The following is a 13,947-nucleotide window of genomic DNA, read 5'->3' on the forward strand; positions in this document are numbered from 1 at the left end:
TTTTTTTCTTGCAAAAGTGACTGAAGCACCTTGCAGGCCCTTACAGTGGAACAAATCCTAAAGCAGGTATTTGAGGCATAAAGGAAAACAGAAAATAATTTTTAAGGGGGTTAGGTTCCATCTAAAAGCAGTTTCTCTTACTGTGAGACAGTGGGTACATTTGTGCATATTAGTGAGCCTAGTTTCCAAATAAAAATAATAAACTACAAATTGGGAATTTCAAGGTGCATACCCTCAATATTAACAAAGCGTTTGTATTAAGTTAAACAAAAAAAAGTCTTTTTATTCTTCAATATAAAAATGATTAAAAAATCTACAGACATAAAAAACCCATCAATTATACAGTTACCGGTATTTTAGGTCTGCTGATTTTTAATAACTTTTGTATTAAACAATAAAAGGATCAATTTTTAAAATACAAAAGCTGTGTTATTATTGAGAGTATGCACCTTAAAAGTCCCAATATGTAGTTAAAGTGTTACCAGGGGCGGACTGACCATTTGGGAACTCGGGCACTGCCCGAGGGCCTGGGGTCACTAGGGGGCCCCATGAGATTCCCCTGGTCCCTTTCATAGGTTTTTTTGGGTGTGATTTGAGTGTGGGTGAGGACACAGGGGCCCCATGATCTTCTATTGCCCGGGGGCCCCATGAGTTGTCAGTCCGCCCCTGAGTGTTACTAAACCCAGGACCCTGCATTCACTATATCTGGTCTCCCACTGTAAGGGACCGCCCGGCGGTACCACTAGCACTCCACTGATCGGATGTTCCCAGCGCACGGAGTCTAAGCCCCAGAGTACTTGTTCACCAGGGCCCCTGATGGTGGGGATGGACTTGGAGTACCCCAGGACCAGGTCGTGACTACTGAGGACACCCGTCAGTGGTAGGGGTATTCGCCAGGGGCTCCCACGGGAGAGAGCCAGGTATGAGGAGGTCTGGAGACCCCGTTGAGAGGGATGGATGGATGGATGGCTGAGCAGGTGCAGGGTCATACAAGCCGGGTCGGTAACTATGGGGACGGTGCGGTACAGAGCAGCGGGCAAAGAATAGTCGGGTCACACGCCAGGTCAGCAACAGCAGGTCAGATCCAATAGGGGGCATTCAGGAGAGAGGTCAGGCAAGCAAGGGTCAAGAACAGGAGAAAACAGCAAGGTCAGGGCACAATCCGGGTCAGCAACTTACTTTAAACAGGTTCACAGGTTCACAGGATACAAGAGGCCAAAAGGCACTGAATGACAGCTCAGGGCCGTTTAAATATCCCGCCCTGCGCTGTCATTGGTGCCAGGCGCGCGCCCGTGGTCACTACTGCGCATGCGCGAACCTGATTGCCGCGGTCGGCCAAGTCCCGGCGCTCGCGTACAGGGAGGTGTACTGCGCCTGCGCCGAGCCCAGCGGCGCGGCGATCTCCGACACCCACAGTACACACAACATAGAAATGCAATTATTTTAGTAAATATAAACTGCTAAATACTTTTTCTCATCATCAGTATATAGCAGTCTTGTGACTTCTATCAGTGTTCAGCAGAGCACTAGTTAAAGCTTGTTGGAGGAGTTTTCATTCTGCTCTGACTGGGGGCAGTAGAAGAAGGGGAGAATCAGAGATGACAGCCTCAGCCAGGCTTTTTATACAATGCGGAGGATTAACCCCTTAGGTTCCACCGTGAGTATAACAAGCATGCTTTACTGCATATACAGATTGATTTTACTGTTGTGGGTTTAGCTACACTCATTTCTTGGGGGTTGATTTACTAAAACTGGAGAGTGCAAAATCTGGAACAGTTCTCCATAGAAACCAATCAGCTTACAGTTTTTTTTTTGTCAAAGCTTAATTGAACAAGCTGACGTTAGAAGCTAGTTGGCTACTATGCACCAATGCACCAGATTTAACATTTTGCAGTTTTAGTAAAAAAAACCCCTTTGTGTATCACAGGATGCAGTGCTATGTGACATTTTATGGGTCCAAGGGTCACATGATAATCCTTCATAGTTTCCTATTGCTGGGGAGAGATGGGTTCCTCATATATAAAAGAAAAAGTATGTGAACCCCTTGGGATTACGTGGAGTTTTGCATGAATTGGGCATAAAATGTGCTCTGAACATCATCTAAGTCACAACAATAGAAGAACACAGTCTGCTGAACATAATATTACACAAAAAATTAGATGTTGCCATGGTTTAATTGCACATAACATGTAAACATTCACAGTTCAGGGAGGAAAAAGTATGTGAGGCCCTAGCTTAATGACTTCTCCCAAAGCTAATTGGAGCCAGGAGTGAGCCAACCTTGACTCCAATCAGTGTGATGATATTGGATGTGTTGCCGACAGCTGTCCTGCCCTTAAAAAACACACATCTGTTTTGGGTTTACTGGTTTCAAGAAGCACTGTCTGTTGTGAACCATGCCTCGCAGAAAAGAGCTCTCAGAAGACCTACGATCAAGAATTGTGGACTTGCATGAAGCTGGAAAGGGTTACAAAAGTATCTCCAAAAGCCTTGATGTTCATGTGTCCATGGTAAGACAGACTGTCTACAAATGGAGAAAGTTTAGCACTGTTGCTACTCTCCCTAGGCGTGGTCGTCCTGTAAAAATGACTGCAAGAGCACAGCGCAGAATGCTGCATGAGGTAAAGAAGAATCCCAGAGTGTCAGCTAAAGACCTACAGAAATCTCTGGCACATGCTAACATTTTTGTTGACACATCTACAATAAGGAAAACATTAAACAAGAATGGAGTACATGGGAGGACACCACGGAGGAAGCCATTGCTGTCCAAAAAGAATATTGCAGAATGTTTGAAGTTTGCAAAAGAGCACCTGGGTGTTCCACAGCACTACTAGCAAAATATACTGTGGACAGATGAAACCAAGATTGAGTTGTTTGGGAAGAACACACAACACTATGTGTGAGGAAAAAAAGGCACAGCACACCAACATCAAAACCTCATCCCCACTGTAAAACATGGCGGAGGGAGCATCATGGTTTGGGGCTGCTTTGCTGCCTCAGGGCCTGGACGGATTGTTGTCATTGATGGGAAAATGAATTGCAGAGTTTATCAAGACATTTTGCAGGAAAACGTATGAAAACTGTCCGCCAACTGAAGCTCCGCAGAGGATGGGTGATGCAACAGGACAATGACCCAAAGCATACAAGTAATTCAACAAAATAATGGCTGCAACAGCACAGAATACGCCTTCTGGAGTGGCCCAGTCAGAGTCCTGACCTCAACCCGATTGATATGCTGTGGCATGACCTTAAGAGAGCGATTCACACCAGACATTCCAAGAATATTGCTAAACTGAAACAGTTTTGTGAAGAGGAGTGGTCCAAAATTACTCCAGATCGTTGTGCAGGTCTGATCTGCAACTACAGGAAATGTTTGGTTGAGGTTATTGCTGCCAAAAGGAGGGTCAACCAGTTATTAAGTCCAAAGGTTCACATACTTTTTCCTCCCTGCACTGTGAATGTTTACATGTTATGTTCAATTTAACCATGGCAACATCTAATGTTTGTGTAGTATTATGTTCAGCAGACTGTGTTCTTCTATTGTTGTGACTTAGATGATGTTCAGAGCACATTTTATGCCCAATTCATGCAAAACTCCACGTAATCCCAAGGGGTTCACATACTTTTTCTTGCAACTGTAACCTTCCATGGAGTCATTGGTTGAGATTTGTGATCAGTATGCAGGTGGTTCAAATAAGAGCATAGTATAAGGCTTGGATCTAGTGGGAACGTTTATGTATGGGCAAAAAAAAATGTTCAGTACACTCTCCAGCACACATATATTTCTCCATGTTTTGTCTCTTTAATATCAGTACAAGTGCAAAATAATCCACTGATCCAGCCAGAAATTTAGTGTAATCCTAACTACTTTTTGCAGGCTGACAACGCTACACTGAAATCCCAAGCAGTGTTGTCAGCCCTGCCCAGTTCTCCTCTGCACAAAATGTGGATTTTGTATCTTTTGTAGCTGCTATAGAATACTTTTGAATGAAAGGTTCTATGTTGGGAGTTCAGTTTTAACATCATTTGGAGGAAATTGATCAGGTGAACCGTGACACACGGGAATGTAGAAGATGTAGGCACCAGGTCATGGCTACTGTTGCTGTTGATTAGCCAGTGATTTAGGTATGCAAGCACAAGATTAGAACCCAAGCAGCAGAAGGCAATGTGTTGATGCAAACGGGCGGACTGACCATTTGGGAACTCTGGCACTGCCCGAGGGCCCTGGGTCAGTAGGGGGCCTCATGAGATGCCCCTGGTACCTTTTCATAGGCTTTTTTTGGGTGTGGTTTGATTGTGGGCAAGGACACAGGGGCCCCATGATCCCCTATTGCCCGGGGACCCCATGAGTTGTCAGTCCATCCCTGGATGCAAACTTTCCTTTGGAAGAATGCAAAAACTTGGAAAGCACCAGTATCGGATTTAAAGAGGTATCCTAATAATGTGCTTTTGTCTAAGGCAGGGGTCTCTAAACTTTCTAAACAGTTTACTGTTCTTCAAACTTTAAAGGGGCCTGGTCTGTGCCCAGTGGGAGGAAACAATGCACCTTCTCTGGTATTAGAGGGAGAAATAGTGCCCTGCTATTGATGTCAGTAGGGAGAATAGTGCTCCATTGTTGGTGTCATTGGGATGAATAGAGCCCATCACTGGTGTCAGTGGGAGGAATAGTGCCCCATCATCGGTGCCAGTAGCAGCAATAATGCCCCATTGTTGGTGTCAGCGGAAGGAATAGTGCCCCATTGTTGGTGTCAGCGGAAGGAATAGTGCCCCATTGTTGGTGTCAGCGGAAGGAATAGTGCCCCATTGTTGGAGTCAGTGGAGGGAACAGTGCCCCATTGCTGGTGTCAGTGGTGGGGGAGATAGTGCTCCGATCATTGGTGACAGGGGAAGGAATAGTGCCCCGATCATTGGTGTCAGGGGAAGGAATAGTGCCCCGATCATTGGTGTCAGGGGAAGGAATAGTGCCCTATTGTTGGTGTCAGTGGCAGGAATTATGCCTCATGGTTGGTGTCAGTGGGAGGAATAGTGCCCCATCATCGGTGCCAGTGGCAGCAATAATGCCCCAATGTTGGTGTCAGCGGAAGGAATAGTGCACCATTGTTGGTTTCAGTGGAAGGAATAGTGCCCCCTTGTTGGTGGCAGTGGTGAGGGAGATAGTGCCCTATTGTTGGTGTCAGTGGGGGGAATAGTGCCCCGATCATTGGTGTCAGTGGCAGGAATTATGCCTCATGGTTGGTATCAGTGGAAGGAATATTGTCCCATTGTTGGTGTCAGCTGAAAGAATAGTGCCCCATTGTTGGTGTCAGTGGGGGGAATAGTGCCCCTGTCAATGGTGTCAGTGAAAGGAATAGTGCCCTATTGTTGGTGTCAGTGACAGGAATAATGCCTCATGGGCTGGATGAGCAGTTTGGAGACTACTGGTCTAAGGACTAATTTAGATGTGTGGCAGTGGTGCTTTTTAGAGGCATTTCAGAGAAAATAGGTCACGTCCTCACTGCCTGTGTTAAACATCTACAGTCCACAGCACCATGGCACTACTGTTGCAGTGTGGTTGTGTCACCATGGCCACTGGCCATGTTAACTTATGGATCTGCAGCTGGGAGGCCATAGAACCACGGCTCAGCCGCCTGTTTGTACTGCCCCTCAGCCACCCATGTAAAAGAGACCTTATGGATTGTGTCAGGTCATTGCATACTGTATATGAGAGATGTCCTCACTAGTGCAACACTGTGGGGCCCTTCTTCACATAAGAGCCCGGAGTAATTCAGCTACACCCCTGGAGGCAATCTGAATACTGTGCAGCTCAGACAGGGTTCCTCTCTAAATGAAACAGGTAACAGAGGCACTTTACATGCATTTCCAGTGACAAACACCTAAGAAATTCACCAACAAAAACAGACATTGATACATGGAAAGTCAATACATCTGTACCGCGAGTGAATCAACTACAAATGTCCTCAGCAGCAAGTGTCAAATGTCTGCAAATGTAACACTTTATTAATAAAGAAAATGTCAGCCTTTCTTCAGAATGATTGGTAAGGCTGACCGCATACCGAGGACGAGGACCGTGTTCAATCACTAGACATCGCATTGTCCTTTTACCGATGTCCTGTGCTGTCCCTTGTGTGACACTTCTATAACTGCTAGGCACACAGAACAATCAATTGCAAATAATGTCATACAACTCTGCTGTCAGTAGGATATGATCATTAAAGTGTTACTAAACCCACAACAGTAGTATCAGTCTGTATATGCAGTAAAGCATGCTTGTTATACTCACTGTGGAACCGAAGGGGTTAATCCTCGGCAGTATGTAAAAAGACTGTTTGATCCTGTCTTCTCTGATCCTCCCCTTGTTCAAATGTTCAGCTGATAAGACAGACTGAACCTGAAGCCACATGCACATGTTCAGTTCAGTGTGTATTGCTAGAGAGTTTTATTTTCTTGGGAGAGTGCATCTGATCAGCACAGGGCCAATAGGCACTGTCCAGAAAGAGGCTCAGGGATTCTGCATTTTCCTAGAGCAGAAAGAAAACTCCTCCTACAAGCTTTAACCAGTGCTCTGCTGAAGTCACAAGACTGCTCTAACTGCTGATGAGAAAAGGTATTTAGCAGTTTATGTTTACTAAAATAATTGCTTTTGCATGTTGTGCGTACTGTGGGAGACCAGATATAGGGAATGCAGGGTCTGGGGTTTAGCAACACTTTAAGAATAATCCCAAAAAACCACACACACACACACACTTTGATAGACCACTTGGTGGTCTTTTTCTGCCGTCACATATCTATGATATAAAAAGAGTTTAAAGGCTTAACTTTAGAAAAACAATGCAGCTAACATAAGTGCCTAAATTGGTGCTTATATTGGCTTCCTCTAATGTACAACACAGCAGAGCTCAGACTAAGACTTTTGGCCAGTCAAGCTCTGTGACAGTGCTGCTCCCCCCACTGTCAGATCAGTGACCCAGGGTGTTCTCCTGACCATGGTGTGACTCTGCTGTACTAGAAGATCAAGGACCGTGCTGTACTGTCTGGCCGCTGCATCTGGATTATTGGCTGAACAGAATACACATCATTTGGCTGCTAAAACATTTCACATACTACATGTGTGTATTTAGCGGTTTGCCTGCAGTTGTGTTTTATGCAAATTGTGGCTTTATTAACAATTTCACTACCATGAGATGGCAATTGGTTACATTCATTATTACTGGGGTTACATTTACAGATCAGAGTGAATACTTCTTATAGACGAGGGAAGATCATTGTCATTGCAATCACCTGGACCAGGACACAATGGTCTATACACCTCATGTCTTCCCCGCAGACTCTTCCTGACCGATCGATCATGGGAAACGACCCCATCACCCGAGATGGTTGTTCCTTGATGATCACTGCCTTTCCTCAAAGCCAGGGGTCTCCAAACTACAGACTGTGGGCCAAATCTTTGGACCTCTGCAAGATTGTATCTGACCCGTGATATTAGAGGGGACTGTCATGGGGACTCGGATGTAGGAGGGGACTCGGATGTATGAGGGGACTGTCATGGGGACTCGGATGTACGAGGGGACTGTCATGGGGACTCGGATGTAAGAGGGGACTGTCATGGGGAGTCGGATGTAAGAGGGGACTGTCATGGGGAGTCGGATGTAAGAGGGGACTGTCATGGGGACTCGGATGTACGAGGGGACTGTCATGGGAACTCGGATGTACGAGGGGACTGTCATGGGAACTCGGATGTACGAGGGGACTGTCATGGGAACTCGGATGTATGAGGGGACTCGGATGTAGGAAGGGACTGTCATGGGGACTCGGATGTAAGAGGGGACTGTCATGGGGGACTTGGATGTAAGAGAGGACTGTCATGGGGACTCGGATGTATGAGGGGACTCGGATGTAGGAGGGGACTGTCATGGGGACTCGGATGTAAGAAGGGACTTGGATGTAAGAGGGGACCATGATGGGGACTTGGATGTAAGAGGGAACTGTGATGGGGACTCGGATGTAGAAGAGGACTGTCATGGGGACTCGGATGTAAGAGGGGACCATGATGGGGACTCGGATGTAAGAGGGGACTGTGATGGGGACTCGGATGTAAGGTGGGAATCTGACATAAGGGGGCTCTGATAGGGACACAGATGAGTTCAGGTTTATATGGGTTTTTTTTGCTTTGTGTTGCTGAAGTTTTGCTTCCAGTTGTTCTACACCATATCATGAGTGATTACAAACAGAACCACAAATAAACCGCCATTTATCTAAATTGGAGTCAGTCATTTATAAGACTTTTTTTCTTTTGGCCTGTGGATATTTGTAAAATATACAATGTGACCCTCATACTGAAAAGACCCCTGCTCAAAAATAAATCCGAAGCACCGAGACCTGGACCAATGTATCAATATATGGACAGCGGAAAACTAGAAGAAAATGTGGAAAAACCCAATGGAAAGTAAATGGTGCCATGGATGCCGTAACAGACATGACCAGAAGCAGATCAGACTTGGAATATTCCATTGCGTTTTCAAAGAATACTCATCATGGTGTTCCCAGAATATTACCAACAAAAAGGCAATCTCTGACAGCTTGTTGGCCTTGTGTACAATGCAGTAGCAGCTCCTGGATTAAATACAGAAGCTCTAAGCAGGTTGGCGGAACATCATGCTGTAATTTTAAATTATAACTGGGCAGCAAAAGAAAGCAACATCATCCACTCAGTGCTTTAGGCCTTTTTCCACTTTTCTCTTTATTTTCGTTGGATCATTTTATTTTGTGTTCGTGGTCACAGTGTTTTTTTTATTAACTGAATTTCCTAACCTAACTAAATAAGTGATCTACTTAACTTTGTCAAAGCAACCTTTGACTCTTAAAAAGCTGATTAACCCCCTATAACCCCCCACCGCCCTATAGCAGAGCTATTGCTACAGGGCTGCACAAAATCACATACATATATATATATATATATATATATATATATATATATATATGTGATTTAGCATTTCCATTGGCGGCTACAGATGTTGATCATTAGGTCCTGGCTAGAAATTCCCTGCCAGCACCCGGCAATTGTTGAGGAACAGTGACAGGGGTGCAGGGGCAGACTGACAACTCATGGGGCCCCCGGGCAATAGGGTATGATGGGGCCCCTGTGTCCTTGCCCAAACTCAAAAAAGCCTATGAAAAAGGTTCCAGGGGCATCTCATGGGGCCCCCTACTGACCCCAGGCCCTCGGGCAGCGCCCGAGTTTCCAAATGGTCAGTCCGCCCCTGAGACCTGTGTGTAAACAACATGCTGCTGTGTACTTCTTTGCACAGCAGAGGAATACACAGTAGCATGTTTACACAGTAAAACACATACAGTATATACAGTAAAGCACAGCACACAGTTAACCCTTTGATCGACCCCAGGTGCTCCTTCCTGCCCAGTATCATTAGTACAGTGTCAGTGCTTTTTATTAGCACTGATCACTGTATTAGTGTAACTGGGGATGTCAGTGGCAGTTAGTCAGTTCCCCCCCGTGTCAGAATGCACACCGCAGTCCCGTTATAAGTCGCTGATCGCCACCATTACTAGTATAAAAAAACAAAACTCCAGTATATATACCGCCATTTGTAGACGCTATAACTTTCATGTAAACCAATTAATTTATACATATTGGGATGTTTTTTAGCATAGACATGTAGCAGAATACATTTTGGCCTAAATTTATGATGAAATTAGATTTTTAAAATTTTTTTACTGGATAGTTTTATAGCAAAAAGTAAAAAATATAATTTTTTTTTCAAAATTGGCGGTCTTTTTGTTTATAACGCAAAAAAATTAAAAAACGCAGATGCGATCAAATACCACCAAAAGAAAGTTCTATTTGTGGAATAAAAAAGGACATAAATTAAATTTGGGAGCAGTGTTGCATGACTGTGTAATTGTCAGTTAAAGTAAATCCTCTGAAGGGCAAGTGGTTAAACTAGCATCCAAAAGACTGGTACGTTAAATAGCACAGGAACTGCACTTGACTGTGGTTGTCCTTTTTCCTTTTATAAAAAGAAAGCCTAGCAGTGTCACTAAATATCCAGCAGGTGGCAGTCAAGATCTATTAAAATTGTATCTAAACCCAATAATAGTACAGTATATCGCATTTTACTCTAGTGGTGGTGGCTGCATTAGCATTGAATGTTTTTTTTCCACCTGGTGATCCTGCCTTTATGGCCCTGTTCACACTGGCATTAGAAACAGGCGTTTGGAACAGGTTTTTTTTTACGGCTTCCCAAACACCTAGCAAAGTAGTTTACAAAGGATAATGGCACCCTGGGCTGCTCACTCATCATTAGGACTACAGTACACCTTCCGATCTCTACCTCCATAACATGAGGGGGCGGAGTTCTATAGTTCACATAGGTCAGCTAGCCAGGACTGAAAAAAACTGCTCGACATTTCAGTGCAGCAAAAGCAGAGATCACAGGAACCTATGAGCTCACAGGATTTCTGGCAGGATCAAAATAGTTTTTTTTGCACTTATCAGGCACAAAAAAATTTTCATTGGAATATTTAGCAGACCAAAAAGGAAGCAAATAAGAGCGGCTGAGTGTTAAGGTTTCAACACACTTTAATTCTAGAATGTATGGTAGTACCTTTTATCCTGCATTGAACAGAATTTATGATGCACAAACTTTCATTTCCCAACTATATATACGTTTTCAGCAGAACTGACCCTGCCTTCAATCAGCCAATTACAATTGCTGTAGTTCCACAACTATTAACCACTTGATGACAGGGCTATAGCCGAATGACGGCTACAGAGCGGTTGTCTAGTTCTGGGAGGGTGTCATATGACTCCCCCTGGGGCACCCAGAGAGCTCTGTGATTGGTGTGTCCTTTGGACACAGCTGATCACATGACATGGCAAAAGGCCAATCACAGCACCCCTTTACCACGTGATCAGCTGTGTCCAATGTACATACAGATGCTGGTTATCAGCTACACTTTCCTCACACTGTCACAGCATGAGGAAAGAGGAGAGCCGGTAATCGGCAACTGTATTTACACATCAGGACACCAGTGCAGCCCCAAGGGGACATCAGTGCAGTTCCACCAGTGTCCATCAGTGCCACCAGACAGTGTCCATCAGTGCAGTCCCGCCAGTGTCCACCAGTATCCATCAGTGCAGTCCCGCCAGTGTCCATCAGTGCAGTCCCGCCAGTGCAGTCCCGCCAGTGTCCATCAGTGCAGTGCTGCCAGACAGTGTCCATCAGTGCCATCAGACAGTGTCCATCAGTGCCACCAGACAGTGTCCATCAGTGCCACCAGACAGTGCCCATCCATGCCACATATCAGTGCAGCCTCATCAGTACCCATCAGTGCAGCCTCATCAGTGCCTCCACGTCGGTGCCCATCAGTACTGCCTATCAGTGCTGCCGATCAGTACCCATCAGTGCAGCCTCATCAGCGCACATCAGTGAAGGAGAAAAATTACCTATTTGCTAAATTTTATAACAGAAACTAAGAAAAAAACTAATCTACATTTTTGGTCTTTTTAAATTTGCTTAGCAAAAAAATAAAAAATCCCAGTGGTGATTAAATGCCACCAAAAGAAAGCTCTATATGTTTCAAGAAAATGATAAAAATGTAGTTTGGGTACAGTGTTGCATGACCACACAATAGTCATTCAAAGTGCAACAGCACTGAAAGGTGAAAATTGGCCTGGGCAGGAAGGGGGTGAAAATACTCGTTAGCCAAGTGGTAAAGTACGGTCACTGCCGCTTTGGTGTGAACATTAAAGGGATGGTATTGTTAGGTTTGGCGAACCATCTTACCTAGCAGCACTTCACTTGGACAAGGTTTAAAGGTACTACCACCTGAAAATATAGATCTATTCTCAGGAAATGTAAAGAAATTGCTACAATAATCTTTTAGTACATTGGATTTCAGGACTGACAACCCAGGGCTAGCATATTTTTATCTAAGGATTTAAGTGGCAAAAATAGTATCAAATATACAGTATGCTCTTATATGACATGAAAGAGGAATTTGTGTAAAAACCAAACATGTAATATATTGCTGTTTTTTAGGCTTTTTTCCCTCTGTTTTCACCTGGTAATCTGGCCAGTAACACACCTCCTGTATTAGAGTGCCCACACTCTGGAAGAAAGAGCACAGGGGGCACCTTAGGACAGCAGCATTGCCAGTCTGGGGGGAGGGGAGTGTTAGATATACTAGCAGATTTAAATTCACAAATTGAAGTCAAACGTAAAGGATAAGTTCACCTTTTAACAAAAAATAATAAATGCACTTTATTTGCAGATAAAAAAATGTGCATTTATTATTTTCTGTTTGTGGAGCCTCTAAAGCATTTCACCAGCGATCAGCAGAATGCTAGTGCCATTCAGGCCTCCCTCTGACCTGTCAGTATATCTGCTTGCTCATACATCCCATATAGGCAAGCAGATACTTACTCACAGGAAGGATCAATAAACTACCACGGTGCTGTGGATTGCCATTGTAGTTCATTGAAAACTACAAACTGATGGCCGCAAAGGGTGCTGGGACTTGTAGTTTTCCCGTTCACAGAATACTGTGAATGAGTGACGTGGGTGGAGCCCCACACATCCCTTTATTTAAAATTGTGCCAGCTAGCAGGGAGGAGAAGGTCCCCCACTAGCTGTCACAACGGGGATCAGGGGGTACAGGGGCCGGTCTGATTGTAACATGTTATACTCAGAACATGGGCGTAACATGTTATGAAATGTGAACGTAGCCTCTCAGCTAGTACTTTATAATCAGCTACAGCAACAGTGTTTTCCTTTTGGGATAAGGGTTTTACATAAACAATAATGGTTTTATAGAACAATACATTATTGTAAGCACACCTGCTGATGTCGAATGGTTTGTCTCATCTTTGTAACAAGTACATCTGCAAGAGAGCTTGTTCTTATGAAAAACATCTGCCTTACTAGCTGGATCACCAGATGAAAACAGAAGAAATAAAACCTAAAAAAGAATACTAATGCAGCCATCACATCTAAGAATTGGTAAGTTGCAATATAATAAATGTTTGCTTTTATGTTTAATACGGCTTTAAACTGCATCTCAAGCCAATTTTTGTTTTTGATGTTATTACAGTCTGTCAGATTTTTTTATGCTCCATAGTTCCCTTTCTCTGAAATACTTAACTTTGTAGGCATCTTGTGCAGTAAAAGCATTGAGTCGTCACATACCTGAAAGATTCTTACCTCGAACCAAAACCTACCTGCATCTGGATCCTATAGCTGGAAATCCTAGATTGTAAGCTCGAAAGAGCAGGGCCCACGAACCCCTCGTGTATGGTTTTGTTACTGTATTGTCTCATGTACGGTCCCCCACTATAATGTACAGCGCCGAGCAAACCCTCTGGCGCTATATAAATACTGTATAATAATAGTGAGCTAAAATGTTTCTTACCTCTCCCCGGTCTCCCAACATGGAATCCTTTGGTTTTGGAAGTTGTTGGCCACTAATTATTCGGAGAACAAGCTGCTTCTTCAGTTGGCCTGGTAAGGGGTCTTCTGTATTTGGGTTAAAGGCACCTAAAATTTAAACAGCAGAAGTTTAGTTGTAGGTATAATTATAATGTTTATCAGGTTTGTATTGCTGAAGCTTGGCAAATGCAATTGTGTTCATTCCTGATGGCTGGCTTTAAAGCTGGCCATACATGGATCGAAACTTGGCCGAATCAGTAGGGACTGGGAGAATTCCAATCCATGTATGGACAGGCTGGTTGTACACAAGTCAATCGAAATATGTACAACCAACCTGCTGGAAAATTTTACCAACAGAGGGCTCTCTTCTGTCATTCGCTCAGCTGACCAGCGGATCCTGGCCATAAATCATTGGCTGAGACCTGCTGATCAACTTGGGCTGTACCAAATGACAGTACACCTGGGGCAGAATATTATTCTAATAAGAGATATGCATTATAATGTA

At 44.2% G+C, this 13,947-nt stretch overlaps 1 protein-coding gene across 2 annotated transcripts in view; it reads right to left on the reverse strand.

The window, feature by feature from the left end:
• LOC149456878 (1-phosphatidylinositol 4,5-bisphosphate phosphodiesterase eta-2-like) overlaps positions 1–13,947 on the reverse strand; it is a 225,061-nt gene that overhangs the window by 54,314 nt on the left and 156,800 nt on the right. For both annotated transcript variants that reach the window (XM_089684347.1, XM_089684346.1), the window contains exon 15: positions 13,426–13,550. In XM_089684347.1, coding sequence (XP_089540473.1) covers positions 13,426–13,550 — 125 coding nt within the window. The remainder of the gene's footprint in view (positions 1–13,425; positions 13,551–13,947) is intronic.

The sequence above is a fragment of the Staurois parvus genome, unplaced genomic scaffold (genome assembly GCF_062004578.1).
Source record: "Staurois parvus isolate SC_StPar_1 unplaced genomic scaffold, SC_StPar_1.0 ptg000346l, whole genome shotgun sequence".
Taxonomy (NCBI): Eukaryota; Metazoa; Chordata; class Amphibia; order Anura; family Ranidae; genus Staurois; species Staurois parvus.